The sequence below is a fragment of the Cheilinus undulatus genome, linkage group 12 (assembly GCF_018320785.1).
Source record: "Cheilinus undulatus linkage group 12, ASM1832078v1, whole genome shotgun sequence".
NCBI classification, from domain to species: domain Eukaryota; kingdom Metazoa; phylum Chordata; class Actinopteri; order Labriformes; family Labridae; genus Cheilinus; species Cheilinus undulatus.
Genome location: NC_054876.1, coordinates 16168154 through 16181694, shown reverse-complemented (window position 1 = coordinate 16181694; position 13541 = coordinate 16168154). Strand labels below are relative to the sequence as shown.

Here is a 13541-nt window from a genome sequence, read left to right as displayed (position 1 = left end):
AGGCAGTTTAAGAATGGCCCTGGAGACAGGCAAAGCCTGATTAAAGCCATCTGATGATGTTGCCTGTGATTCATTTCGTCAAATCACAAACAGTTGGTTTATGGGTGTTGCATGCACATAAACATGAAATGGGATTTGGAAATCTTGCTTTTATAGGCTATAAATGCCAAAAAATATGTGTTTAGAGTAAAATGTTTTTTAGATTCCATCCATCCATCCATCCATCCATCCATCAATCTTCTTCAGCTTATCTGGGGCTGACATTCTGACATTCACATCCTTCTAGGGGAACCTGAGGTGTTCCTCGACCAGACAGGACATATAATCCCTTCAGTATTCTATATTACCCAAGGTATCATCCCAGCCAGATGTGCCGGAAGACCTCCACAGGGGGGCATCCAGGGGGATCTGGGCCAGATGCCCGAACCACCTCAATTAATCAATAATCAATCAATCAAATCAATCAATCAATCAATCAGTCAGTCAGTCAGTCAGTCAGTCAGTCAGTCAGTCAGTCAATCAATCAATCAATCAATCTGTCAATCAATCAATCAAATACTCAATGTTTGATTTCCTAACCGAAATTATCTCAAGACAACTTACGAAGAGGGCAAGTACTCAGGCACCGTACTCTCTGTTGTGGCCCATTATAATAGACCAACCTAATCATTAATATTATAATAAACAGGGATGTCCCGATCCCGATCACATGTATCTGATCGGGGCTGATACTAAGCATTTTTAATTGATTGGCGATCTGCAATTTGATCCGATCAGCCCAGCCGATCATTTACGTCAGTTGCCGTAAATGGAGCATAATTTACGACAGGCCGTAAATGCACCAGTAAGCGTTCATGTGTTAAAAATGTCCGGGGTGTGGAAAAACTTCAAACTTGAGAGCGAAAAACAGTCCAACGACCTCTTGCAGCATCTGTAACACGACCATTTCACGAGCTGGTAGCCGCAGAGCTCCGTTTACCACTACAAATTTGACCCGTCATCTCCGATCAACACATGCAGCAGAAACCGGTGACTTTACAAGAGCAACAGGCACCTTCACCGAAGATAGACTTTCTGGACTTTAAGAGGAAAGACAAGTACCCTCGAGGGAGCGATAAGGCAAAAAAAAGATAACAGAAAAAGTGGTTGAATTCATCACTTTGGACAACGAGCCAGCTCCGTGGTGGACAATTTGGACCCACGCTATGCCCTGCTGTCTCGACATTACATTACGGACACTACCTTACCAGAGCTGTACCACAAAGTATGTGATATCGTACTAGAGAAAAGCAACTTCACTAACGTTAGCTTCACTACAGACAGTTGGAGCTCTGATGTTTGCCCCATGTTACTGCTGAGTCTCTGAGAAAATAGTGAGGGTAGGGAGAGTGATGTAGCAGCTCTAGTTGCACGTTAGAAACTGCACTGAAATAACAAGAGTGCCTTGTATTTGGGTTTTATTCCAGTGTTAATGTTTTGGTTTACATCTAAGATTAAGCTGCTACATTTTAAAAAGATTGTTGTTTTGAATCTGTATGATTCATATGTTTTTGATCCTATTCAGTTAAACTGTTTACACCATTTTAAAGTGGAACTGGGATGTTTTTAATTCATTTTTGAGTTCAGTTTTTTGTTGTGACTAATAGAGTCAAGTTAACTTCTAAGTGGAATTATAATATTTAAAATTCATTTATTGAATTCATATGTTATTGTGACTATTGACCCTGTTACACCACCTCTAAGTGAATCTGAGGTTTATTGAGTTCATTTTTTTGACCGGTCACGTCATTCAGCTGACCCCTTTAAGTGGATTTTGATTGATTGAATACTAAACACTGCACTAAGTGAATATGTAAATTTATTTTTGACAGATAATTAAAGTGAAACAGAGCTATTACACCATTCAGAGCAGAAATGTGATTTTATGTTTTTTTTTTTACAACAAAATTGGCTTTACTGAGTTAAATGGAATAAGTTTGAGATGTCTAGTAGTAACAATTGAAACTCTAATCTAGGTAATCATGAGTATCGGATCGGGACTCGGTATCGGCAGATATTCAATATTAAAAAATCGGATCGGGATCGGAGGCCAAAAATGCTGATCGGGACAATCCAAATAATAAAGAATATACCCTATTATAATAAAGACCAGCATTAAGTTATCATTTTATCAACTGGCTCCTTTCGATACAAAGGACCAGCAGCTCTATTCTTAGGGGGCTTTCTCACCTGAGAGTCGAGACCAAGTTCTGGACTGTACAGTTTGTGTTTTGTTACATTATTTGGTTTGGTTGGGTTTGGTTTGAGGCTGTAATTATTGCAAACTGACTAACAGACTTTACATGACAAACCTTTGTGATTTTGTCTTCAACTCTGTGGGTTTTTTACGGTTGGACTCTAATAACATCTCATATTACCCCAAAGTACTTCCACGGCTCATTTTATTTTGGTGTTGCATTTCCTTTCACTGGTTCTCATGCTGTCTCCTGTTGTTGATACAAAGGTCCAGATCTTTCAAAGTAATACCTTCACACTGGGTTTGAACCACACTGTGGCTCAGTTTGGTCCGACAGAGACCACCTATTTTGGTCTGGACCACGGTGCAGGGGAGGTTTCACACCCACCATTTTGATTCAGACCAAACTGATAAGTCTGAAAGTCTGGACCAAATGACATACAGTAGGTGTGAAAGCCCCCTTAGTTCCCCCTGGATGTTTGAACTCCTCACCCTTTCTCCACCCACCAGGGAAAACTCATTTCAGCTGCTTGTATTGTTTAGATTAAACCATGCAATTAATTTTGGAAATGATTACAACAATCTTTTTAAAAATAAACTTTCACATGGAAATTATAGCTTGATAAACACTTCCGCCTCTTCTCAGTGCACCCAAGCAGGACATGAATTACTTTATTAAATTTAATTTAATTAAAGTTGTTTCGTAAACTACAAATGTTGCTGGAGCTTTTGTTTCATTAAGACTTTTTTCATGCAACATGCACCTTGGAAGTTGGTGAAGTTTTGCCAGAAATACCTATTTCACCAAAACATGATGCACAGCGCTGTCCTTGCTAATACATGAATAATTAAGGTAGTAAGATGCAAAGTTTCATAGTGGAAAAAAAAATCATAGACAATACTGTCCTCATTTTAGAGATAAATTTATTGTGCTGTAACTTAAGAAACAAATGACTTTAAAATAAGTGACTGTTGAAGTCATTGCTATGGATATGATGCATCGTCTCTTCCAGTTGCAGGGTTGTAAAATTACAGGTTCTTAGAATGTTGCAGAGCGGACCATCGCAAGTAGATGCAAGTGTAACTTGTTTTGACTCCAATCTGATCTGGGCTTAAGGAATCTTCACTGTGAAGCACAGTGCCTATAAAAGGTATTCATCCTGTTGGATGCTTTACCCGTTTGTTGATTTTATAAATTATTCTTGGTTGAAATTATTTGGCTGTTTTGACGAGAAAATTATGAAAAAAAGCTCTTTTATGTCAAAGTGATAACAGATTTTAACAAAGTAATGTCAATTAAATAAAAAGATGCAATGTTAAAATTAGTGACTGTATTAATATTCACTCCCTTCGAGTAGGTATTCAGTAGAAGTACCTTTGACTGCAGTCAAAGCACTGAGTCTGTGTGAATCCATTTTAATCAGGCTTGCGCATCTGGACACTTCAACTTTACACCATTCTTCTTTACAAAATGGCTTAAGCTTTAAGGTTGCACAAGGATCGGGCATGAACTGCTCTTTTCAAGTCCAGCCACAAAATCTCTTTTGGATAGAAGTTTGGGCTTTGGCTTGGCCACTCCAGAACATTCACTTTGCTGTCTTTAAATCATTTCTGAGTAGCTTTCGCTGAATGCTTCAGGTCATTGTCTTGCTGAAAAAACCTTCTTGTAGTTGCTCTCTTGCAGACAGAATATCGATCCATCCATTTTCTATATTGCTTATCCTGTTGAGGGTCGCAGGGGGGCTGGAGCCTGGGAGGCAGGGTACACCCTGGACTGGTCACCAGTCAATCACAGGGTGCAGACTGAATATGATAGTATTCTATATTCTTATTATTCTACCACAGTCATTTTACCCTCTACCTTTACAAGACTTCCACGGCAGCTGCCAAGAAGCCTCCCCACAGCATGATGCTGCCAACACAGTGCTTTATAGAGAGGAAGTCTGGTTTGTGGTGATGTGCAGTGTTGGCAATGGCCAAAAAGTGGCTTCTCTCACTAGTCTCCTTCTTGCACAGTCACCCAGTCAGGAGGTCCTGATCTATGCAGATTCACACATGTGCCATAGTCCTTCTATTTTTTGATTTCTTTTTGTATCCATCCACTAACTTATACTTTTCAAAAACCTTTTCTCTGAGTTGCTTGGAGTGTTCTATTGTCTACGAGGTGTAATGGTAGCCAGGGAATGGACTAAGTAGTGACTGGACCTTCCAGACACAGGTGTCTTTTTACTATAATCACTTGAGACATATTAACTGCACTCAGGTGATCTCCATTTCACTAACTGTGAGACTTCTAGCACCAATTGGCTGGACCTTTGTTGAATGAGGTCTGTCACTCTAAAAGGGGTTCATATTTATGCAGTCACTTATTTTACATTGAATATTTTGATTTGACATTACTTTGTAGAAATCTGTTTACACATTGACATTTAAGAAGTTTTTACCTCTGCCAAGGAGGTTATATGATTAGCAGGGTTTGTTTGTTAGTTAGTTTGTTTGTTAGTTTGTTAGCAACATAACTCAAAAAGTTATGGATGGATTTTGATGAAATTTTCAGGAAATGTCAGAAATGGCATAAGGAAGAACTGATTAGATTTTGGGAGCAATCCGTATCACTGTTTGGATCCAGGAATGTTTTTGCTTTTCTAGTTTAGTAAATAATTTTGTAAAAAAAAAAAGAAGGAAAGCCAAATTATATTAACCATGACTGATTTGTAAAATCAATAAAAGGGTAAACAACCAATGGGGTGAAAACTTTTGCAGGAACTGTTATTAAAATAAATGGCAGGTTTAGGGTCTTATAATGTGGCCAAATAGTCTTACTTGTTCTTTTGCAGGATAACATTGTTTAAAATTTGTTTGACACAGTCCTCATGTCCTTGGTCTCCCACATTTTAAAAAAACGTTTAGATTTGAAAATCACCTACTGTGCAGCCAACCTCAGTCTAAACACAAGGGCCAAGGAGGACTGAATCATACAGTTGTAAACTCATCCTTTTGGAATATTTTGCTTTGCCACTGACAGTTATTGGATTTTTTTAGGTTAGACTTTAAGGTATCAGTTTCTGCTTAGATGCAGAGTTTTTCTGTGGGCTGTCTGAGAAAGACAGTCTCATTGCATGCATTGCCAAGAAACGTTTTAAGCAAATTAGTAGAACTACAACTCTGGATTTGGGCTTCTTGTTCTGCTCGCTGAAATCTGGTCAAAGGCACGCACATGCCCACTCATTTCCAGCTTGAAAGACTGCCACAAATCAGCTAATAACACTACTTTCCTTCAGTTGTGTTTGGCTTTTAGAGTCAGGTAAATGTATGTGTCTCACCATTTGTAGAGAGTCCAGGAGTCTGGTGAGATGGTAGAACCTCTGCGAAGAGTTGGTTTTCATACGACAGTTGATGAGACGATTGAGTTCGTTGATGTAGGTAAGACGCAGCTCATCGAAGTACTTTTGACTCTTCAGACCTTCAACCGGAACTTAAAAAAATAAGAAAAAAAGTTTAGACTGCATGCTTACTTTGTGATTTTACTCTGCTGATAAAATAAAACATTTTTTTCTCTGAGCACATACGGATGCTGAAGAGGAGTAAGGCCTTCATGCAGAGAAACTCCTCCTGAGTGATCTGGAGCATGAGGAACTCCTGTGAGAGGTGTCTCATCCGTATGCAGTGCTCGTACATGGTGGAAAGGTGCATCCGATGTCTGCGGATGTAGAAAGGTCAGGTTGAGAAATGTGAAGTAATGGAAAGTTCAAATCACTGGAGATGAAGGAGAAATTGCTTTACACGATTGGTATTTATTCTTTAACAAATACCTGCTGTATGTCGGAGGAGAGATCTATATCTCATAATGGGGCAACGGGGACAGTGAATCACCTTAATAACATTACTGATCTCTGCTGTGTGAGCTTTGACATCCAGAGAATGATATTTAAATACAAAACTCTATTTCAGTGGAATTTCTTACTTTATAATAGGATAATAAATCATTAATATGTGAATATTACAAGAGGTGATTGGATATTTCTTGTTCATCAGGTCTGAACAATCTTGAGGTATTTCAATAACGGTGAGAGAGAGGGAGAGCAGAAATTGTGATCACAGTTTCATCTCTAACAAAATGAAAAGATTCAACCACTTTTATAAAAGACAGATTGTGTCGTGTTCACGCTGTGAAGACAAGAATGATATAAAGAAACTGTTAGAATTGATTTTTAACTTTTAAATATTATCATTTGCAGCCCAATGATGTAAATTGAAAGAAAAAGAGAAAAGAAATAGAGCTGAATGTTCCTCGCTGTCATGCTAATGGAGGCACAGTCTTAGACTTTTGGTCAAAATATAAAGACCAGAGAATTGTGCAGTTGTGTGACAAGATATAACAAGATAAGTGCATGTAAACAATTTCTAGAAGCTTTCCATGGATGGTGTCTGGGCTGAATGTTCAGAGATGATGCAGATTTTTACATTTTTCTCACTACATTAAAGCTGCTGAGCACCTTAGCATGCCTTATCACTGCCAAGACACAACTTTCAACCATTGCTATCATTATCTCTGAGGATTCCTCTAGCTAGAAGTATGATAAAATCAAAGACAGCTGGGATTTTCAATGGCAAGTAGATGTACGTTCAACACCTGCGGAAATAGGGATGATACATTAAACTCATGACTTCCCATGCAGACTCTCACTGAACCCCAGAACCAGCAGACAAAAGTATGCATGTCTATACAGACTCTATGCATAACATTAATGCACACTGGACATTTCTTCTGTTTACAACTGCACACTGTGTGTTATACTCCTTTAGAACATTAAACTAAAACCTATTCCCCAGTAAACCTGCACATCTGTAACCTGACACACAGGATTGACATTCAAACATCCATTGCATGGATATGTTTCACATACATCTGAGATAGCTCCCATAGAGAGCGTTTGGGAATGGCAGGACTTTTCAAAAAAATTCTCTGTGATTGGAGGAATGCTCTGTCTGTCACATTCATGACGGGCCAATCACAGCAACAAGACAAAATGGCGTTGTAAGCATGCGTTTCTCATGAGCTGACAGGCTACCGCTGCTGTAGACTGTTAATGGCGGAGCGTCTCCATTGATGCCAAGGTCGGTCAGATGACATGCAAAAACGTCATCTCTGCCAATACAAGCTTTCAGCTTGTCTCTTTGCTCTTGTTCTAAAAGAAATGTGGTCCAATTCCGATTAAAGTCTAAGCTCCACTAGCAGCCATTGTATTCATCCAGTCACACAACAACCAACCTTTCTTGGTAACTCCCAAACTCGTGCTGAAGCACGTCATCAGAAGAGCAAAAAACATCTTTCCTATCATGAAAAGTTTTCAGTGTTGTTTTTATTCTTGATTTCATGCATAACCAGGTCCAGATCTGGTCAAACTGACGGTTTACATCACAGGAAATCCTGCATGGTTATAGCAATACTGGTAAAACAGAACTAATGATTTAAGGTGATTAAGGTGAGTAAAGTATTATTATTATTTAACTATATTATATATTATTTTCATGAATTCTAGGATTTTATCTGCCTTGCAGGATTAGGAGCACTTCTTTCAAATTGAATTGTCTCTCAAAAGCTTAGATTAACCACCTTTCAGATCAATAAGGCTTTGAACAGCTAAAATTCAGTCCTCAGAATCTGAACCTCTGATCTGTTACTTCTTGAAAAGCAGCAAAATAAACAAACTTTTAACAGGATATAAGACTTTTTCTTCTTTATTGTCTGGAATGTATTTTCTGAACATCTGGGATAATCAATTAAATTTCTCCTGTTCTTTTAACCTGAGACATCTAACTTGATTCCCTCGCTCAGGGGTGTCAAACTCAATCACAGCAGAAGCCAGAATCTGAATTAAGGTCTAACTCTGAGAGCCCAACAGGGTCAACATTCAACCACATACTGTCAACCTCATTTTCACCAGAGATGAACCACAGTAAAACAAAAAAAACAAAAAAAAACAAAAAAAACAAAAAAAAAACAGAACCTAGCACAGATGATAAATGATTTTGAGATAAAAAAAACAAAAACAAAATCAAAATAAGTTTAAAGGATCAAAAACTGAGATTAAAAAAAACTAATTTATCAGTTCAAAAGATCAAAGCATGAATTAAAAGTCAAAATAAAGTTTTTAAAAGGCAAAAATATGAGATAGAAGTCAAAATCATGAGTTTAAAAGGTCAAAAAAATGACTTTAAATTTAAAATTCTAAATCTACATGGTCAAAATATGACAAAATTTGAAATCGGGGTTTAAAGGTCAAAAATGGGATAAAATGTCAAAGTTAGCAATTGAATATGTCAAATCATTAGGTAAATTCAAAATCATGAGTTTAAAAAAGTCCAAACATGGATTAAAATGTACAACTATTAATATGAAGGTCCAAATATGAGATTAAAAGTAAAAAGTTGTGAGTCTAAAAGATCAAAATATGAGATAAAATTTGAAATCATGAGTTTGAAAGGGAAAAATATGGGATCAAATGTCAAAGTTGTGAATCCAAAAGGTCAAAATATGAGATCAAATTGAAATCAGGAGTTTGAAAGGTCAAAATTATGGGCTGACATCTGTGCCACTAGAAACTGAATTTGAATAATGATATTGAAATTGAATAGCATGATTTGAATTTGAATTTAATGCTTTGAAACTGAATTTAATGTTATGAAACTGAAATTACTTGTGTTGAAGCTGAATTTTTTTGCTTTGAAATTGTATTTTATTCATTTGAGCATTCAACTCAATATTTCTTTAAATTCCAAATAAAAAATTCAATTTCAGTTCATTCAATTCAAATTCAGTTCTACAATTCAGTTTCAGTTCAGCGTGGCACGCCGTTTACGTCACCCATTTCTGTGAGGAAGAGTAATCGAGCACAGATAGTTCTCAACTGAGCGGGACTGCTGAAAATAGCCTACAAGAAGAAGAACAACTGAGCGGAGCTGGTGTCTTTTCTGCGATATCTGAAGACCAGGGATGCAATAATCAGGTTTGTTTTAAACTTAAAATTATTCTAGCTACTCATATAGCTTCAGCCAATATGACAGGGATAGCTGGCTTACAGATTTTCCTCCAGTGCATGTAATGCTCAGCTAGACTGAAGTAGAAGCCGGCTGGGGGAGGGTGGTGGAAATTGTTCCTCTCAAACAGCCAAGTTACCTTAACGCCATTTAAAATAGTTATTATTTTGCTATTCTGTACACCGTGTATGAATGAGGCATTTAAATAATGACAGAACGTAACGAGCAGGGAACGCCCCGCCAGAGGAAAGTGTTCGGTAGTTTATTGATCACGGAGAGAAAACTTTAAGTTTAAAACAAACCCGATTATTGCGTCCCTGGTCTTGAGATATTGCGGAAAAGACGCCAGCTCCGCTCAGTTGTTCTTCTTCATGTAGGCTATTTTCGGCAGTCCCGCTCAGTTGAGAACTATCTGTGCTCGATTGCTCTTCCTCACAGAAATGGATAGAGTTGAATGCTCAAGTGAATAAAATACAATTTCAAAGCAAACAAATTCAATTTTAAAGCAAAAAAATTCAGTTTCAAAGCAACTAAATTCAGTTTCAAAACATTAAATTCAAATTCAAATCATGCTATTCAAATTCAATATCATTATTCAAATTCAGTTTCTAGTGGCACAAATCTCAGCCCATACAAAATATGAGCTAAAAAGTCAAAGTTAGGAGTTGAAAAGTACTAAACATAAGGTAAAATTCTATAGTATTTTTTTCAAAAATCAAAATATGACTTGAAATGTAAAACTGTGAATCTAAAGGTTAAAATATGAGATCAAAATTGAAATCATGAGTTTGAAAGATCAAAATTTGAGATTTAAAGTGAAAGTTGTGAATCTTAAAGGTCAAAATATGAGATAAAATTGAAATTAGGAGTTTGAAAGGGCAAAATATGACTTAAAATGCAAAATTGGGAATCTAAAAATCAAAGTTAGGAGTAGAAAAGGCTAAATAACTAAACTAAATAATATCACTGTACTGGGTGTGGTCAAAGTTAGAGAAGCTCGAGGTCACAGCTGTGCAGCATTTCTGCCCTGTGTCAATCAGTTCTCTGTTTGCATTTAAATAAAAATTAACTCAGGCTGTCCACACTCAGTGCAACCTTTAATGGACTCAGTCAACAACTGTGATTCATGGAGGACAGGCACGAGTTCATTTTGTTAAAAAAGTACATCTAATTTTGAACAGTTGCTTTGCTTGTTGTATTAGCTGGACAGAGGATGTTACCCTTTAGAGAAATAAAACTATTATTTCAAAAAGAAAATTAAACTGAGAAGATGAAAGGGCGGCCAGAGTCAAGCTCAAGACATGTTGACATATGTGTGTGTTGAGCTGCAGTCAAGGTCAAGCTTGACGGCATCTCTTTTGTCCGGGCCTTTTCACGCCTTTCACCCCAACATCACCAGGGGCTTATGGCAAACCTGGGCACTCTGGCTGTTTAGTCTGTTTCCTTTTTTTATCCCCTCAGTCCATGGTCCTGACCTACAGCCTGTTGTCATTTAGAGTCTAAAGGCTAACAAATATTTACGAGGCTTCATGTTTATTTGTATATAAAGCATAAAAGTGTGTAGGGTGGGGGTGGTTGCTTGAATTGCATTCAAAGAATTCCCAGTGACTTAAAAAAGTAACTGCCTGTCCCTACTGTCTACAGAAATTGCATCAATACCTGTCATGTGCAGTCACAGAAGGATCTGCCAAATGGGTGAAGTAGTTTGCAACTGTGCTGATACTCCTCTCAGCATTTCATCAGGCATCCATGTACATGGAAAAGAAAAACACTGGCTGACACCATTTTGTGGGAGTGTCAAAAAGCCAAACCAAGCTTTTCCCATCACGTCTGGGATGTCAGATCTAATATTTCAAATGAGAAAAACACCAAAATTCCCTCCCTTTCTTAAAGTGACCATTTTTTGGATTTAGTGCTGTATATCAGTTTAATTCTGAATAAACTAAATGTATTTGACAGGATATTAGTATCCTTTGACATTGTGATTATGAATAATGACAGTAATGTGAGATATTCTTTCCTATTTAAGCCCTTAGTTCATTTTCATAATGGCTGACACTTTTCTGCACAGATACTTTGCACTGTTATTTTGTTTTAGCTTTATTTACTTAGTGCGGGTTCATTGAGTGCACACGCTCTCTTTGAGTTTTCCCCTTCCTCAAACTCACTTACACAGTTACACAATCAAAGCTGGAGGCTACCCAGTATGACCAGGACTGTCTGCCAGAGACCAAGCAGCTTCAATGAAGCCATGTTTTTCTGCTCAAATACTTTACTGCCCTCATTCAACCTGCCAGTTGATAAAAAAATCTAATAATAAGTTCATACGCAATTAGTTAAATTTGATACAACCTGATTGGGTTTTTCGACCATCAAAACAAAAAAGCTGTACAACAATGGTTTTCATAATTTCCCACCATCCATACATCTTAGTACTTGGCCTTGCATTAAGACAAGCTGGAATTTGTTACGAGTTTGACACTCTTATTACAGAATGGGTTGTAAATTTGGAGAGAAAATGAGGCATTCCCCTAAATAAAAGAGACTTTTTCACCCATCCTTTAATTTCTCTGAATTCTTGAATCTGGACACTTAATCACAATACATTTTTCTACCATTCAATAAATTCAAGACTTCACGATACATAAATAAAAATCATGAGGTATGCAGCTTTAACAGACAGGCTGTTGCCAATTTTTTGGTCTTATAATAATCACAGAAGTATTACTTAAACCAGTCAAATAATTTTTCAAACCACTGATGCATTTCTAAATAAGACGTTTGCTTAAATTTAGTGTTACTGGCTAAAGCACGCAATTCTTTGGTCATGGCAAGAAAAAAAGCATTGAAACATTGACTAAAAAGAGATGCCTGGATACAGATCGCAGCTCTGCATAGTGGGAGCTTTAAAGCTGAATTCTCAATGACCAGCAGAATGATACTCATCCACCTGCTAAAAGACGTTTGATTGTACAGAAGTCGATTATGAGATCACTTCAGTTTTTATGTAACATTATCACAGCAGATGTTTAGCTTTGGGGTCTCAAACACTACTTCAAGCATTTTCATTTCAGCGTGATGTTCTTTTTGCAATTTTCAGCTCAATCAAAGTGAAAGAGTTATTAAGCAGGGTCTGCTTCAGGGCTGGGTAACCTTGTGATTGCCAAGCTGCCACCACAGAGACCTGAAAAAAAGCTTTGTTAAGAGTTTTGATGTATTAATGAACACACTGAGGATCCTTCTCTTCATTCTTTAAAGAATTAGATTTGCCAAAATGAGAAAAAATGTCACAAGTATCAAAGATGCATCTTTTTCATCGTGCTTGTGTTAGCATTTGTAGTTAATTTGTGTTGTTCTGAATTCCTTGCAGCTCAACATCTTGTCATTTCTGTCTCTGAAAGTCAACATGTGATGGCAAATACAAAACAATGGTCTGCAAAACAATATGCAATAGCATGCAACCAATATATTAGCCATTTAGCTATTTAATCTCAAACTGTTAAAGTTTTCTGTATAAAGTGGAATCCCAGTCTAATGATGTTTATTAGCCTATAGCCTATACAACAAACAAAAGCACAGCAGCTGGCTGTTAACTTTCAATGAAGGTAGAAACATCCTCTAACAACAGACTGTACTGATACTAACTGCTCTGTGGTTTTATATCATTGTAGCTTTAGGGGGGCAGGGTAATGCCCCATCAAGACCGGTGATGTCATGGGCGCCTACATTTGCCCTGCTCCAATAGAATCAAGACAGGAAAGAGGTGAACAACTTTCTTATGGTCTGAATACAAAAATTCAGTCACACCTAGATCTTAGTGTTTTCACATGTTTACAGCAACCTTATTCCAACATATCTAGTGTTTAAAGACACAAAGATTGGATTCCAGTTTACAGGTAACCTTGCAAAGCAGATGGAAACGCCTGTTTCCGTGTTTCTCACTGGCGAATCCATCTTGCAAAGCTCCTGTCTGAACCGTTTCGGCCTGGTTAGAAAGTGACAGGACCAATCAGCGTCAAGAGGAAGTACTTTCTGGCATGGCGGAGTCGTAACGTAAGCATGCAGCAACAAGAGACCGGTGCAATTATGGCGGAAGAGATTAGCGAGGATGCTGCTGAAGCACCAGTTTTATCAGAACTTGACAACATTTCTTCATTAAAAAAAGAACAAAAGGACGCAGGTGGCCGAGTGGTTGGGTCACGCCCCCCAAAAAAGAACAAAGACGGCATTAACTTGTTTTCTTTTCAAAAACGACACCCTGGTT

General features: G+C 37.6%; 1 protein-coding gene across 1 annotated transcript in view; it reads right to left on the bottom strand.

Annotated features, from left to right (window-relative positions):
• Positions 1-13541, bottom strand: part of ar (androgen receptor) — a 64688-nt gene that overhangs the window by 2472 nt on the left and 48675 nt on the right. Inside the window, exons 6-7 of the mRNA XM_041801056.1 lie at positions 5806-5936; positions 5560-5711 (exon numbers count right to left, since the gene is read on the bottom strand). Of these exons, the coding sequence (XP_041656990.1) occupies positions 5560-5711; positions 5806-5936 (283 nt within the window). The remainder of the gene's footprint in view (positions 1-5559; positions 5712-5805; positions 5937-13541) is intronic.